Source organism: Coturnix japonica, chromosome 2 (assembly GCF_001577835.2).
Source record: "Coturnix japonica isolate 7356 chromosome 2, Coturnix japonica 2.1, whole genome shotgun sequence".
Classification (NCBI taxonomy): domain Eukaryota; kingdom Metazoa; phylum Chordata; class Aves; order Galliformes; family Phasianidae; genus Coturnix; species Coturnix japonica.
Window position 1 is genome coordinate 88,670,529 of NC_029517.1, and position 17,296 is coordinate 88,687,824.

Below are 17,296 nucleotides of genomic sequence, written 5' to 3' on the forward strand. Positions count from 1 at the left end.
CAGCCTCAAGAGTTCAGATTTCCCCATCCTCTGCCATATTTATACACAGCTGTCTCCTGATTTCTCCATGAATTACATTTGTATGTTGAAATTTTAGTCCTGCAAAAAAAACCCGAATGAATTAAAATCATTCAGGTAGAATTCAATCCCAATGAAATCACACAGCAAAATTTCATTTGTAAAACTTACCCATAAATAACCTTTGATCAAATCCAGTAAATTTTTACTTATATTATTCCATCATTTCTGAACAGGTATGTTATACCACAAAAGCGTGACTCTTGAAGCAGATAATCCTGGGATCTCCATACAACTGAATGAGAGGACAAACACTGCCCATACTAATAAGCAAAAATACTTGGTCCCAAACTGAGAGAAACAGGCATCTGGAGGACTTAAGCATGTCTAAGCACTGACATTACAGTGCTGCACTTGCACTTTATTTTAGGTCACTGAAACAGCGGCCTTACACCCTGCTTACAAACATGAAGTCTCACCAGAACACAAGTGCCCTTCTAAAGTAAAATGAAAAGCAGACGAGGTGGGTCAGAGACATCACATGGCATCAGTTCTATCAGTACTGTGTGAGACGGAGTCCACTCATTCTAAAAAAGCTCTGTAAAATATGCGGAATGTGTCATCCGTAAGATGTTTTCCACAGAGGTAACGCTATTGTTTTAGAAATTCACTTAGCATTTTTAATGTGCCATGACCTCAGTACCAGCAAAAATAAAACTTTGGCCATTTGTCTCCGAGTACAACGTAGCTAAAAATAGTTGGGATCTATGGACGTGGTTTCCACACGAAGCCATTAAGCGAACAGTGCCTAAACAACGTGTTCTCCTAATGGCAAGTTTAGAAAGGGAAAGTTTGCACAGACAAACCAGCCTAACTTTTATTTCAAAAGCTCACATTGAACCTCTATTTGTTTCTCATTCAACATTTCACGGTTCTTATGAGTTCTGAGTCTCTCCAATAACACTCTGATGTGTATGCAAAGGACTAGGTAAGCTTATCTTTGGAGCAAAAACACTGCAGGTTTCAAGGTCAGAGAGCATTCTGTCCAGTTCAGAACAGGACACCACGAAGGTAGTTAAGAATCAACCTGGTTCATTTCATTTCTCAAAATGATAAAGAATAAACAAAGATAACAACTGCAAAGAATAAAGGGAAAAATCTCCAGACATGGTATTTGTCGATTCATTATTCCACCTTTGATCTTAAGTACTGTTTGTCATTAACCAGTCTTGTTTTCTGCTGTTTGGTTAATCCCCCTGAATTCAACACATGAAAAAAGCAGTTTTAAACAGCTTAAAGTTTACAAAAGTTTGAGACTTTTTCTTTAATAGGTGAGGTTTTTTTTTCCCCTCACTATTTCTCCCTGTCATCAGATTTAAGTCATTGAGTGAAGCCATTTTAATCCTAGTAACAGGATTTATCCCTGCCGAGGGAACTTGTACCATCTCATGTGCAGCCAATGGGTAACTCTGCTGGAATATAAAGCTCACATAACTCTCACTACAGAGCAATGGATCTAGGTAATAAGAAAATAACTACAGCTGTCTCACAACCAGGTTGCAACAGAGAAAGGCTCAAGCACCAGCAGCACACCAAGGATTAGCAGAGAAATGCTGAGCCTTCATCTGTATCTGGTGCTTGTGCAACAGCTCAATTACTACTGTTAAAAGGACCGTGATCACCTTAACTTGTAATTCAGCTATTGACAAATACAGCGTCTATATTGCTGACATCAGTGCAATCCAGCTGGCGCTGAGTCAGAACCAAAAGAGGTCATAAAATGAATTAATTTTAGAAAGTGTGAAAGTGTATACTGATTTCATGAGTATTTTTCACTGTCATACGTGGCCTCTGTTCCAGAGGAATAAAAGGTACCCACATAGGAGATAACCTATAGCATCATTAAGTTATGCTATTTTTCTCAGGCAGTTGACATCAGGTAGGAGCAGCAGCATCCCAACACTCAGCCTGACAGTTCTCCTGCTCAAAAAATAAGTAGATTAAGAAAATTCCTCTTCAGATCAAAGGCTGCTCTGTTAAAATTTAGGGCTATTTTATTAAATCATCCTGTTAGAGAAGGTAGAAAGCTCCTTATGGTTCCCACTGCTGGCATTTCTGTGGAGCAAAGTCTACCTGACATCAGTTTGAAGTCAGATCTTTGCATCTACATTAATCATCTAATTATATATTTTTGAATTAATTTTAGCAATATTCAGAGCACATTTCATGTATTACTTTATGCAACAAAACTGTTTGTGACATTCACCTCTATGCATCTGTGCGGCAGAGCTGGGCTCCTCCACGAGCTCATTCCAGTAAGCACATAATGGTGTGCAAAATAAACATCGCAAGAGACTGCTCAAAGGTAGGATCACAGGAATGTCAACATACTGAAGTGAACCTTGCAGGTTAACAGGTGGGAAGCATTAAACCCATCGCATCTCCCACTTTCTGGCACGCCTGAATTGGGCTGAGGCAGCCCAGAATGAAGGTCAGGGTCTTCATGATGCCTGGCTGAGTTCCAGCTGCTGCTATTAAATCTGAGATTTGTAATGCTAAGAGTTTAATTGGCACTCCGGGAATTGTGGTTCAGAGAGAGCCAGAGGCAAAGGGATTGAGAAATGAGAGGGAAGGAGGGGCAAGAGGTAAACAAAATAGGAAGGGAGAAAAAGAAAACTGGAGCAGGAAGCAAGAGAGACAAGAGGGACTGGGTGACAGCTCTGCAAACAGAACTGACAAGAGGCAGACGGAGATTGCTCTGTTGCAGCTGGAAGCCTGATGCATCATCAACAGTAACAAAATCTGCTCTTTGTTCCTTTTTGAATGCAATGCTCCAGTTCTAAGTGTTGAACAGATTGTCATTTAGCGTGTGCAGCAGAAAGGGAAGTGGATGCCATCAGCCTTAGCTAGTACAGGCAGGTGATGAATTTCAAGTCCAAAAGCAGTGCAGTATTATTACCTGATAAAACCACCGTTTGGCTAAGGGTAAGGGGCAAGATATCATGTTGCCCCACCAGGGCTTCCTGGGCATTTCTCCCATCTATTTCCTCTCTGGAAATGGGTTACAGCTTATAGAAGAAGGGGAAATTTTCACTGGGATGTGAAATCCATCTTGCTTGGCTACAAAGCAGCGGCTACAGCTTTCTGACAACACGCTGATGAGAAGAGCTGGACTGCATCAAGCAGCAGTTAGGCAATGGCCAGAATCCCTTCCTAAAAATGCCACTGTATCACAGCAAGGTGAACCTGCAAAGTGTTGCTTTCCGTAACCCACATTATGAAGCTCGGGATGAAGCAGGCACATCTTATCCAACATGTTGGGCCTTTGCATATATAACCCCTTGTGCACTTGTAGGACTTAAGACACTCACACTTATCTCCTCAAATCCTTTCATCCTCTGAAACCAGTTTCACTGGTATTGCAGAATTTCCTTATATCTCCAAGGTGGGTTATAAAGTTTGGCCCAGTAGTCAGTCTCTTTTCCTTTTCCTCTCCATACTTGCAGTAAAGCAGAATACTGTTTACTTCATGTATTAAATTTTCACGCAAGGTAACACACGATAAAAGGATATTGCATAATTAAACAGTTACATTGCAATTCTTTTAGTACTTCTAGCACCTCCAACAACAAAAATCCTTTCTGCAAAGGCATAAGCTTTTGCCAGGTGAAACAGCAATACAATGACACTTTGTTCACGTCATCAAAATACACAGGAAAAACGACAAATCTTAAATGCGTCAAAGTAAATAACAGAATGCCTGATGGCTTCGATTAGTCAGAGCTCTAATCTTGATCCGAGGTAATTAACACTGAGCTGTTCTGGTTCACTGTCTGGTTCATGCAGAAGAGCTCTCTTACTGTTGGAGGAAAACCACGACCTCATAAAGTCAGAGTAGTCCAAAGGTGAGTGAATTTTGCTTCACTGATTAAAAATTGGAAAGCAAGATGAAAAACAATCCTTGAAAACAGCAAGCATAAAGACTAGTTTCAAATGTAGGTAAGTTAGGGCAACGCTGTTCCACTTCATTCATTCATTAACACCCCCAACACCCCAAAAAAATTCATTTATGAGGTTGGACTTATAGCAAATCACATGCCAGAAGCAGTACACGAATTACCTTGCAGCGTAAGTGTACTTGATGTACTTAAGGCTTCTGTTATAGACCTCTCTAAGGTAGCTCACAGATCTCTGCAAATCAGCAGATAACAGGACAAAAACCACACCAAGCTCTGTCATTGTCTACCTGCAATTCCATCCATGGCAAGGCCATTTGAGTTCAGGGCAAACATCGAGTGTCTGCTGGAGGGAATCCACGCTGTCCCACAGACAGACATCTCACACACTCCTCTGCAATTTGTTGAATAGATAACTGGATAAACTGCAAATCCTGGAAGTTTTTTTGTTTTCAACTCCCAGTACTTCTAGGAAATGAATATTTGGGTTACATTAAAAATTCAGTATACCTGCTGCTGGCAAGGCATCAGAAAGTCAATAGCTTAATATATTTGTAACTGAGCATTTACCACATGAAAGCTTGTATCTGGAGACAGAAACTCCCTGCTCTAATTAGCAAGCCTAGCCGAGGAAAAGCTTTCTTACACAGACTGTTAAACATGAGCCCGCCTCATTCTCTTGGTGGTAGCATCAATAAGGCCAAATGCTGTAACAGCTCTTCACAAGCTCTCTGCAAAGCGATTCTGATTATCATTCCTCAACACCTTTCTTGTCCTTCACAGACAACGCAGAAATGCTTCAACCTCAGTCCCTCTGTCAGCACATCAGTCCCCTTTATTTGCCAGACTTCAAGAAACAATGCACAATCAGCATGTATTTGTCGTCTAAGTGCATGTTTATTACATATTTCATTTGATAGGAATTCTCCATCAGCCTATTGCCCTGTACATGCTTACCTTTGGACCTGCGGAGGCAGAGGGCTGTTAACCCAGAAGGCACGGCCTCGGCTTCGCCACACACGGAGGATGACTTTATGCAATCTTCAGCTTCCTATCTGGGGCACCTCTGTGCTCAGATAACAGGCAGTATGCACACACCAAAGAGAAACAGCTGGGCATGTACGAGACTCAAATAATTTAACTGAGGCTTATTTTATTTGTTAAATGAGCGGGTGTCTGAGAATTAGGAGGGCATGATTGCTACTAAATTACAGTACACCTGGGGAAGCTTGTTTAGTCATTTAAAACCAGATGCGTAAACTGCTTTTGCAGGCACTATCAGCGGTCAGAGTATTAAAACCCCATGCATAGAAGAGAGAATGCAGACCTGGCATGACTCAACGCACATTCACAACTCTACCAATATTTTTTAACACATTCCTGGCATTTTTGCTGTTGCTGGAATCTGTACCAGTGATGAGCAACAAGAAGCTTCTGGGGCTACAATTCTGCTAAGGAAGGGAACAAATAAGACTGACAATGTTTATTAATAGCTAAGTGTCTATGCAAGCAAAAGGAACAAAACCAACAGAACTACAGGAATGCATGGGAAAAGAAAAACCAAACCCCAAACCAAAAACACTACATCTCAAGCCTTTTTGATATCAAGAACCTTCCAAAGAGATGTTTGACAAAATCTATCCGAAGCAGGATACATACATACGGCTGTAGTAATGACATTCTTTTCTTGTTTACAGAGAAACAAGCAGCCACACGATGTTTTACAACCACAGCCAGCCTTCAGCCAGACCCTGCTAAACGTGATCAGGTTAAGTTGCCTGGCTTGCCGCTGGAAATCAGCGTTACAACACACAGCCCAGAGCTGCACCCTGTTATGCAGTTCAGTGAAAAGTCTCCAGCACAGAGGACACTGGCTTTGCTGACTTTCTCTAATCTGTACACCCAGGTTTATTTGCCCAAGCAGACTGCCTGCAAAGTCCCTGTCCTGACAGGCTGTCCCAATGGTCAGAAATCAAGAACTTTTATGCATTCTAGTCTTTCACATCCTGAGTTTTATCAGGAAGAATTAAAAACAATGTACTTGTGTTGAAGCTGTGTCACTAAGACATACCTCAAAGGCACTGAATCCTCAAATCCTAAGAGATATATTAAGAAACAATTAAAAAATAATAATAATAACCAGTACAATAACTTCAGAAATTAAGTGATCTCTACTTTTTTTGTCAAGATTGATGTGGTTGCCAGCAAAACTAGACAGTTTTCATTTTATTTGCCACCTTCTCTGTATCATTATTTTGATGATCCTAGTGATGTTTTCCAACCTTAACAATTCTATTATATCATATTTTTTTCCCTTTTATACTATTTTTGCCCCATTCACAGCATTTTCCCCAGAAAGGAGACAGTTGTCAGCCACTCTATGAAGGAAAAATGATTAGAACATCACAGAATCACTGAATTCTGGGGTTGGAAGGGACATCTAGAGATCATGGAGTCCAACCCCACAAGTCCTTGGCAAATAAAAGCAGAAGCTAACAGGAGGTAACTTTTTAGATAAAACATTATGCTGTAGTCTACTCTTTCTGTGCTCTGTTTCAAGAAGATCTCTAAATGGAGGAGCTCTCCACACACAATGGAATCTCCTCTTAAATCTAGGCTGCAAAACAGGCAATACATAAAGAGAGGCTACCTACAAAAGCCACTGTAAGTACCTCTGCCTCTTCACCAAGAGGCTGGGAAGCTGCACCCCGACCTTCTGTAGAAAGACAGCGAGAAAGGCACAAGCTCCCGGATAACATGAAAACAGAACCAAAGTACAACCTATACAACACTACATGAATAAAATGTCAGCAGGGTTGGAAATGTGGCCACTGGGAGACTTTATATACAGGAAAGAGAAATGCCAACATGCAATTTTTGGGCCAAAGTGAGATTTTTTTGGAAGCTGCAGCCTGCTCACTGAAGCCCTAAATGTTGAAATGGTATAAGACATCAGAAAACTATCCATCCCCTTTTCCCAGTCTTTATTACAGTAAGTCATTCTCCGGCTAGTTAAGTACTGTTCATGTGGTTTACACTGCATTTCTGTAAACACATACTACTAAATCTTTCCTTTCTCTCCTTTGAGCGCTTGATAAGGTCATAAGTACATTCACCGAGACCTAATATTTCTATATATAGAAATAATTGCCTGTGGTATTAAGTTCACTTGCCTGCTTATCTAGTTCATACAAAATTCAATTTAGCTGATTTTCCTCATCTAATATATCCATTATTGGGGCAGTGCATGCTGCCAGATGCAGTGCTGCCTATCAAAGACAGAAACTAATTAGCTAATTATGTGGCAAGGATGAGTTCCTCCGTTAGAATATTCACAACTATCAGACACAGGCAATCAAGTAGACTACCTCAAGGAAGAACTGCTTCCTCCAGACAGCCATGTTACAAATCCATGTGTTTTAGAAGGACATAAGAGAAAGGTAGTGTACTCTAGGAATATCAGTTTCCAATAACTGTTTCAAATACAACCCCTACAAACAAAGCAATACTTGAATGTGCTGCATCTCTGGCAAAACACAGTAGATAACGCAAGCTGATTATGATTGAGAGGAGCATTAGATGTCATCTATCTTGTCTTCAGCAAGGCTTTCAATGTTTTACCCTACAGCATGCCAATACACCCAGGTTGGGATGTTATAGCCCAGACAAGCAGATGCATGAAAAGTCATCAGACTTGAAGGTTGCTGCTTAACAGCATCTACCCGTAAGCCATTTTCAAGTGGAGCGATTCAGGTATCTAGTACATTTTACCAGCAGCCTGAAGGAAAAAAAAAATATGCATGCACTTCAAGCCTGCAAATGATACGTAGCTCAGAAGTGCAGTGAATACACTCAAGGGCAGAGCTGCTGCTCAGAGGGTGTTAGGCTGGAGGGAGGAATGGGCTAACAGGAGTCCTAAGTGATTCAGAAAAGACAAATGCCAAGTCCTGCATGTGGGAAGGAAGAGCCCCTGGCTACAAGACAGGTTAGGGACTGGCTGGATGCCCAGGGAAACGTTCTTCCATCAAGGACCTGAGGGCAGTCAGTACGCTGAATGCAAGCCAGCACTGCACCCTAGCAGCAAAAATGGCCAACAGCATCCTGAACCATACCAACAACAGCCAAGCCAATAGATCACATCATGCAGTTAGCACCTTCTAGATAGTGTAATGCCCACTAAGTAACACACCCATTTTGGAGCACCAGGATTCAAGAATAATGTTGACAGACTGGTGTGGCAGTAGCCATGAATTGAACCAGGGAAGGTTCTGACTTGATATGGAGTTGAGAGGGGAGAGGAGGGCATGCTACTGGGAAGACTATTTTAAGTGCTCAGCTGATTGGAGAGGCTTTGGAACCCCTATTCTTGGGCCCAGCTGAAAAAAGATCCTGGCAACCTGGTCTGAATTCATTATCAGGCCTGCTCTGAGCAAGACAATGGACTGAAGGTCTTCCAAAGTCCCTTCCAACCCATGAGGTCCTGTGATTCTATGCCAATTCCAGCCAGAGATTATAAGTGGAATACCTAGAACAAAAACCTAACATCTTTCTGATCCTTGCAAGGAATGTCAGTTTCATCTTGTTCAAAAGATCTGGAGAGAAAATACCATTTTTAAACAGATTCCACTGCAATGACTATTTTCTACTTATCTTAGCTTTCCAGGCACATTTTTTTTAATGCTTAAGCTTTTATCAACATCATGATAAGATCAACGTTATCTCTCTACAGCAGACTTGGTCTGAAACAGAAGATATGACCCCAGTTCAGATTTCAGACACAGATTTAAAAAGGAATAGGCTTGCCCTGTATCCACTATATGTACTATATTTTGCACTAGAATATTCAAAGTCACTCTTAGCTTACATCTGTTTGAACAGCAGTCATGCTACAGGCCCAGTGCATTTCTTGATATCTGTGGTAAATAATCTTTTAGACAACAAACAACTATTTTCAGAAGCCCTCTAAACAATTACTGCTAAAGATAAATCAATATATACATTTTGTTTGCAAGTTAATTTACTTACTTATTCCTTGAAAGAGTTCTTCAATGTTAACAGCATTCTTTGCACTGGTTTCAACAACAATTGCACCTATAGATTCTGCATATTCTTTGGCATCCTTCATAGGTACCTCCCTAAAAAAAAAAAAAAAAAAGAAAGAAAATAGACAAAAGCAATTTATAAAAAATTAATTAGTTTCCAAGTCACATTTGCTCAAATGTTTAACACGTTTTATTCCTTCTGAGATAACAAATAATGGTTTCTGCTTTCACCTTGGCCCACACTGGTAACAACTAAATAAATCAAGACAGCTAAATCTAAATGGACTTTAGAAAATAATTTGTATCAAAGAGCCCTGCTGGCTTTTTTTTTTTCCTGAGTGCATCATGTAGTAATTCCAGGAACCTAATCAGATCCTCATTCAAATTTCTGTTCAAATTAACCATTTTGATCACATACTCGATTCCCCTCAAGATCTCATAACACTGAGAGACAAGCGCTCACAAACAAGACCACCACATCAGAACAATGGGTTAAAGCGCATCAAACATCTCCAGGCAGTTATTCCCCATTATCTTCCAAAATAGCTTCACTTTCATGCTCTTTTTAATTTCTCAAACATATTTGACGTAGTTTTGACTTACATCTCAGGTTGTCAGAGATGCCTGCCTACCTGAATTTTCCCTAACAGAAACACACTCAAGAAGCATTGCAGCTGACGTTCCACTACAATCCATATGTTAAATAAGTTTGAAGGTTCCTGCAGTGAAGCACTGAAATCTCAAAACCTGCCTTAGTCAGAAAAACATTACTATGTTCTTTTCCCCTGCCAAGGAAGTGTCATCTATTTCTTGTTTTGTCAGTTAATCAAACTTAAAATGTCAGAATTCCACCAATGACTGACTTGATGTTTAATTTATGCCTGGAAAAAAAGTGAGTTAATTTGAATGGCAATCACACTTGTTCGTCCTTTAAACTTGACCTTGATAAGTACTGAACACTACAGAAAGACCTACAACCCTGACAAAACAGGAAGCAAGCAGCACTGCCCTCACCCAGCACTCAGACAACATAGTGTATGGCTGCTGTGAAAGAAAACAGTAACAGCTATGAAAGAAAATAGGTCTGAAATGTGTAAGAAAGTAATATGGACGTTGAAAGAAATATGAAAGACATTGATTTCAGATGCATTGTCAAGAATTACTTAAGAATAGAGTATGCTGATGGGAAAGAAATCTATCTGTGCTATGTCAAAGTGGCACCATCCTAAAAATCACTGGTGCAATGTCCTTATTTTGCAGCCATCACTTCATATGTGAAGAGTGAATAAATGCAGTTCGCTTTGCTTCAGACACACAGAAAACTCCAGGCTGATGCTGTATCTGCTTGAGCCAGCTGGCAAAGCTGATTGTTACTGTGTGCTTTATTGTCTGCAACCACTGCTCTTCCTGTATCTTTGAGCAACAGCTCAGAAAGTGAATGTTGACACATGAACGCACGCTGAAACACCAGGCTGACAGTATTATTTTTCTTCCAGTTGTTCTGTATGTCAAACGGTGTGTGTTTTCTGTGGCTTTACTGTTGCCTGCTGCATACCCAGTTTACTTCAACAACTTCACCACACCACAGCAGTGTATTAATCCAAAGCAAGACTTGAGAATTCCAGGAAAAATTTAAACAGCAGCAAGGAAGTGCTGCAAAACTTGTTATCCCTCTCTTCAGACTGGATGTTAGGAAATACTACTTTCCCAATAGTGTGGGCAGGTGCTGAATGGGCTGCCCAGGGAAGTGGTGGAAACCTGGAGGTGTTCAAGGAACATTTGGATGTTGTGTTGAGGGACGTGGTTCAGTGAGAACTATTGGTGATAGGCAGACAGTTGGACTGGATGATCTTGTAGGTCTTTTCCAACCTGGATTACTCTAAGATGCTATGATGACATTTCTAAAGCATGTCTATAAACATATAAGGACATAGGCAGTGAGCATGCCACCCATGCTGGAACTGCAGCATACAACAGAGTTATCACAGCCTGGATGTCAATTGGGCTGAGATTCTACTTAATCCAAAAGAAAACACACAAATGCTCAGATTCTAAATTATTGATGAACACAGTTAAGCTGAGGTGAAGAAGGAAAGAAGCATCAGAGTAGTGTTAATAAAGCGTTGTTCTGGAGCTAGAGGGAAACTCTTAGGAATACTTATTTTGAAAGATGTCAATTATTTTACCTTATTCTCTCACTAACACATTGTGTTGATTCAATTCTCATTGAGTTATCCTAAAGAGCTACTAAGTAAGAAAGAATTCATCTTTGAAACTTTTTCCATGACCCATCAGAAGGAAGATTACTATTACTTAAAAGCATACCAAATATTGAACAGTACTGTACTTAACAGTAATTATAACAGGGATAGAGATTTATACTAATAAAATTTTTTGCCTAGCAATAGAAAATCCCTCAGCGTGGGGGAAGAAATTTACTTTAGTAGCGTGCCAAGAACTGCTGATAACCTATTAACAACACTGAGAAAAGCAGCACGGCTCCTGAATGACCCACATCCATCTGACAGATCACACACAGTTTTTAGACTCTAAATGAGGTAAAGTGGTCAATAATTATGAGAAACAGCGCCAGCCTTTTGCCAGAGGAAAAGAATAATTTCTTATTGCTCCCATTTGTCCCTCCTTATATTGTCTCCTACAGTCACAGAGACGGCAAAAGAAAATGAGCTGGAATCTGGTCAGCCAGTGCTCTTCTATTTCTATTTGTGTTTGTCTGCAAATCAGCTGTTTCTCATTTTTAAATTCTCTGTGCCCAAAGACATGTCTCCAACGAGCAGAAATACAACATGATGAGTCGGTGACACATTTCACCTATGGTCACTTTTACTGAAGTCACTTCTAAGACAGAGGATAAATACAGCTGCATGTACGGCAGGTATCAGAGTTCTGGAAAACCTGAAAGTATCCCTCACTGTCTATCCAAAATCTGTTAAAATGGGCATCACTGGACCAGTTTTTGAAAGAGAGAAGGACAGGGGATACATAAGACAATAATTGAAATTTAAAAATACTCTAAACTTGTCATAAATATGGTGGGGGAAAAAAGAAAAAAAAAATCACCAAAATGAATAAGAAACATTAGTTCATTGAGGACAACGAGCACCACGCAAGCACCAAGACATTTAAAATGTCAAATACAGAAGAAGGGCAGTAAACAAGAAGTTAAAGTACATATTCAAGCTGAGCTGCTTCTGGTGAGGTTCCACATTTGTAGGAACACTGGTGTTTTCAGGAAAAGACTTGATACAATTGATCAAGATGATACGCTACCATACAGCAAAGCAAAGTGGCTACCCGAAGGAAGAAACTGCAGTCAAAGTCACCACAATCAAAGCAAGAGCAAAAATGGATGCATTACCTGATATCAGAAAGATCACATTTGTTTCCAGCGATGGCCATTACAATGTTTTCTGGACCATGTTCTTTTAGTTCTTTCACCCATTTCTTCAAAGTATGAAACGAATCCTAGGTCAAAGAAATAATAAAAGCCTAGTTGCCATTGATGTATTTACTAATTTCTTTCTCAAGAGAGAGGAATGCAGCTTTGGCAGTATTAATGCAATAATAATTTCATAGGTAATAAGGCCAAAAGAAGACTGCTGGATCTGGATAATATGCTTTTCAAACTTCAGGTCATAACGTTGCCCCAAATTAATTCCCGCTTGAATCTGTTCTTTTTTTCCCTCCCACCCCCTCAAGTAGTACTGAATGTTTTCCTTAAATCCTTCATTGATGAAGAAACTGACACAGCTCCTCTTTTAAGTTTGTTTAGGATCCGATTTCCTTCATTTTTAATGTAAGCTTCATTTGTCTCATTTCCACTTCTGCCTTAGCTTGTCTCAATCACTGTCATGTTTTCAGTCTGTCCAGGAAAGCTTTCAGAGACCCCTTTCCACCCTTCAGCCACCCACACCTCTGCATTTCCGAACATGTGCCCTGGTAAACCCCAATTTACTCATCAGTAATCCTAAGGTGACAATTTATCTGTTTGGGTTTTTCTCCCTCTCCAAGTACAAAATTCACTTTCTGCTTCCACCCATTTCTCACGTTTTCTTATTTCAACACTCTAAAGAACTAAATGCATTAAAATCACTTTTGTTCCTTGAAAAATTAATTTTAATACATGTTTGAAATTATTACTGAGATTCTAAAGTGAGATTCTAAGCATATTTAAAACCATTTCCCCCCTAGGGAAATACTGCACCAGAAGCCTTACCTGTTTGGTGATATCATAAACTATCACAGCTGCTGCTGAACCTCTGTAGTACATCGGAGCCAAGGAATGAAACTGTTAAAACATACCCCCCCCCCCAAAAAAAAAAAAAGAATAAAACACCATGAATAAATCAGAATAACCACACTTTGTCAAGTCACAAAGACATAGTCAAGGCTGGACTACAGACTTTCATCTACTGCAGTCCAGGCCTCTGTAGCTGTTGCCAGTCTAATTTTCCTTAAATCCCACCAAATTAATGAGTCAGTCCTCCTTTTTCTCCTGATGCTTGTCATCCTGCTGGATTTATGTGAACAGCACTATAGGCTCTGTGCATCTTTTCCAGTAGTGCACAGAAGCTTTGACATGAAGATCCCCTACTTCTTACAGGCCTCACCTGACAGCACACACATCCCATACAGTGACAAGGCCCAATGCTTTGCCCTCAAGTTTTAACAGACTGAATTCAGCTTGGAGTTGAGGTTTACAACAACACTGCAAAACCAGATAAATGACTTGTTAGAAAACTATAAGCACCAGCCACACTTAGTTATCCCATACTCTAACAGCGTGAAAAACATGGGTTCTTCCATTTGAAGCTGACGTTACTCCTCGGCTTTTTGTTTCAAGTCAGACATCCTTTCACAGAAAGTAAGCAATAAATATTACTGTCACAACAGCTTGCTGACGAACAGTGTAATTTTCATAATTGACCATGGCTAAGCAGCTGATATAGAATTCCAGCTTATAATTACACAGAGAAAGGAAGTCAGGAAGTTTTACTGCTGACTCACCAAAAGCTATTCTTAAGTAAAGCAAAAATAAGCTGTCTCAGAAAACACGCATAGGCTCACAGAGCCACATTGAAGATTTTTGTATGTAAAGAAAGGGATCTGTAGAAGCTGCATACAAAACTGCAGCCAGTAACTGAGGCCAGCTCCTAAATCAACAGTGTTATTAGGGCAGGGTATGCCTTCCAGTGCGCAGTGCCTTTGCACAGGTCCATCTGCTACACCACAAACATCTTAAAACTGTAGCTCCAGGCTGAGCACTTAGACCTACACAGCCAAGGAACACAGGCTCCATGTTTCATGCTGTTTCACACAGAACAGAAGAAGCAAGTTATTTGTAAGAGTCTGAGACAAGGCCATTTGCCAGTGTGTAAGCTGTTCACAGACCGCACTCCCAGCCCAAGGTCAGTGCTTTCCCTTAACAAGGATGCCAGCACAGTGTGACAGATGGCCAAGGGCTGAAATGCATTGGAAAGCAATGCAGGTGGAATCATTCATTAATAAGAGAAATGAGCAGGAAAGGGAGCATAGGAAAGAAGAGACGAATCCATCAAGAAGCCAGTTCTGAAGGAGAGGGATTAGCCAAGATCCTGAAGGATCTGGGTAGATGCCCATCCACTGGGCTTTTAGACTGTAGCATCACACCTTACAAACTTAATGCAGCAGGTGCTTTCCAGAATTTTTATACCTCCAGATCACTACAGAAATCTCCAGTGGGTTGTACTGAAGTTCCCTGAAAATTAGGGAGCTTAACTGTGGGAGTTAAGTCTCATCTTCCACTGCACATACATGCCCATCCCAGCCTGTAAACTTCTGTAGGAAAAGAAATGACATATTTCCAACACACTCAGATTTGGTTTTAGATCTAGGTGATAAGGTATTCACAGAATCAGAGAATCATAGGGGTTGGAAGGGACCTCTAGAGATCGAGTCCAACCCCCCTGCCAAAGCAGGCTCCCTACACCACATCACACAGGTAGGCGTCCAGGCAGGTCTTCAATATCTCCAGAGAAGGAGTCTCCAAATCACAAATGGCTTTTAGAGAGCAGGAATCACACTCTGCAGGAGCCAGGCAGTTAAGATCCCATGCTTCAGATTCCTTCAGCTCTGGCCCAGAAGGTACACACTGGGAAGCTGCACCACTTGTAGGGAATTTCAGCCCACTTTCTTTTGAACAGGTGACAAGAACACTTCTCATAATAGCTGTTTCACTGAAGAATATTACCAGTGTTAACCCCAGAATCTTATAGAAACGCTCAGCAAAGCAGGCATCTTTCACTGGATTCTGGACAAGTACATTTTAAATGGAACCAGGATGCAACCTCGTAATTTTTTAGGTAGGATTAAGTCTTATCTGGGTTCCTAAACCAGTTTGTTGTGCGTTAGGTAAACCCCAGGCTGAGCCAAAAGGAAGGGGTAGAAAAGTGTGGCAGAGAAAAAAAGAGGAAGGACAGGAACACTGGACACCAGATAGACACTGGTTTAGGTCACACTCAAGTAGTTCTGTGCTTGTAAAGCTGCACACCTGTCTGCGGGTATAGTCTATTCTCACAATCAGATTTACTCTTTCTTTTTCTCCCCCTCCTATAATCATAGGATTGTATGAAGATTGGAAGAAAATCACTAAGATCATTTAGTCCAACCACTGCCCCATCATCACCATGCCCACTAACCCATGTCCCTAATATAATGAAAAGGTAAAAAGCAGAAACAAGAAAAACCTATTTTGAAACCTTTGCGGATATTAATTAATCGCTTAACAGCGCATTGAATTCCAGTCGCAGCAAGACCAGATTAAGTCAGCTGAGCCCTTCCTTGTGTCAAGAAACAGAAACTGGCACGCAGAGGTGCAACACACAGAAGGAATGCAGTTCCTCTGCTGTTTAAGACAAACTAATCTGTTCAAATACTCCAACAAGCTTGCAAAGAGGGTGGGCAAGACAACAGTATGGGACTTCAGAAAGGCAACTGCCTATGAAAGGCCCTGAGGTTCAGTATAGTTGTTGGTAAAGAAGGTGCGACTTACCAGACCCTACAGTGCTGAAAATATATTTACTTGCTCAGCCAGCAGAATAGTTATTTCCTCTTTCATTATTTTATGGTAATAATTTAGCTACAAGGCATTTTAAGAAGAGAAAATATATCATCTATATTGGGACAGGTGTTTGTTTGTTGTTTTTTAACATTACAATCAATTTCATCCAGGATAAGTTTGTATTCCTATTTGGATAAACTTGACACTCAGGATCTCATATTTTACATTGCTAAAAGTGACCAAAATCAGTATTTCAGTGCACCTTAATGTAATTTCCTAAGGTCTGTGAGGAAAACAAAACAACAAAGTACACTAGAAACAGCTACCAGTTATTACAGTTCAGATTACCTATCAAATAGAACAAAAATTATATCCTCTTCATGATTACTTCCATATAGTCTCATAACAAGTATCATGATATATTATGTCCCAGTCATAATGAATCACTGTTGTTCTCAATAAAAACAGAAAAATTGTATTTGCAGCACTGAATAAATCAGCAGGCACTGAAAAAAATTGTAACTGGGAATCATTTTGATCAACTAATAAAAGATTCTCTTAACAAATGTGTTTTATCAGCATGGATTTTCAAAGGTTACAAACGAAGCAGTAAAAATACAAAGCAAAGAACTAGGCCCATTGAATGCCTCCCTGCCACCCTTTCTTTTTTTAGTTTCACTGCCCCAAAGCAAAGTCATCTTAAATGTTTTCCTGGCCTAATTACCTGGAGAGGAAAAAAGAAGTCACACAAAATTAATTAAAGAGATACAAAATACTAATGTGCACATTTCTTACCTGCTGAGGACCAAATGTGGGACAGAAGCCCCAAAACAAGTGTCATGCAAAAAATAAAAAGCAACCCACAAAATTAAATCTCATGAGATCAGCTTCCACATTAGAAAATTACAATGACTATAACCTTGATTTTATAGCTTGGTATTTCTGTATCCAGAAATTCCCAAGAAAATTAAGAGAAACAGGAGCAGTTCAGGATTTGGAATGAGAACAACTCTGTCCCTCAAGAAGAGCTACCTGAAAACTGAGGGCTGCAACTATTCAAATTCTGAACACCTAGCTCCAATAACTAAAATTTGAGCATAACACTTCCCTTTACCTGAAAGATCAATACTGAGCAGTCTTCTGCTTTGCCAGTCCACTAAACCAGGCCCTTCTGGTCCAAAGATGAGGTATGTGAGGAATGCAGGGTCGAATGCCAGTGT

The 17,296-nt window shown here is 40.3% G+C and overlaps 1 protein-coding gene across 1 annotated transcript in view; it reads right to left on the bottom strand.

Annotated features, from left to right (window-relative positions):
- Nucleotides 1-4,322: 4,322 nt before the first annotated feature.
- Nucleotides 4,323-17,296, bottom strand: part of RAB31 (RAB31, member RAS oncogene family) — a 44,632-nt gene continuing 31,658 nt past the window's right edge. Inside the window, exons 4-7 of the mRNA XM_015855275.2 lie at nt 13,254-13,325; nt 12,396-12,502; nt 9,000-9,109; nt 4,323-4,442 (exon numbers count right to left, since the gene is read on the bottom strand). Of these exons, the coding sequence (XP_015710761.1) occupies nt 4,357-4,442; nt 9,000-9,109; nt 12,396-12,502; nt 13,254-13,325 (375 nt within the window). The 3' untranslated portion in view covers nt 4,323-4,356. The remainder of the gene's footprint in view (nt 4,443-8,999; nt 9,110-12,395; nt 12,503-13,253; nt 13,326-17,296) is intronic.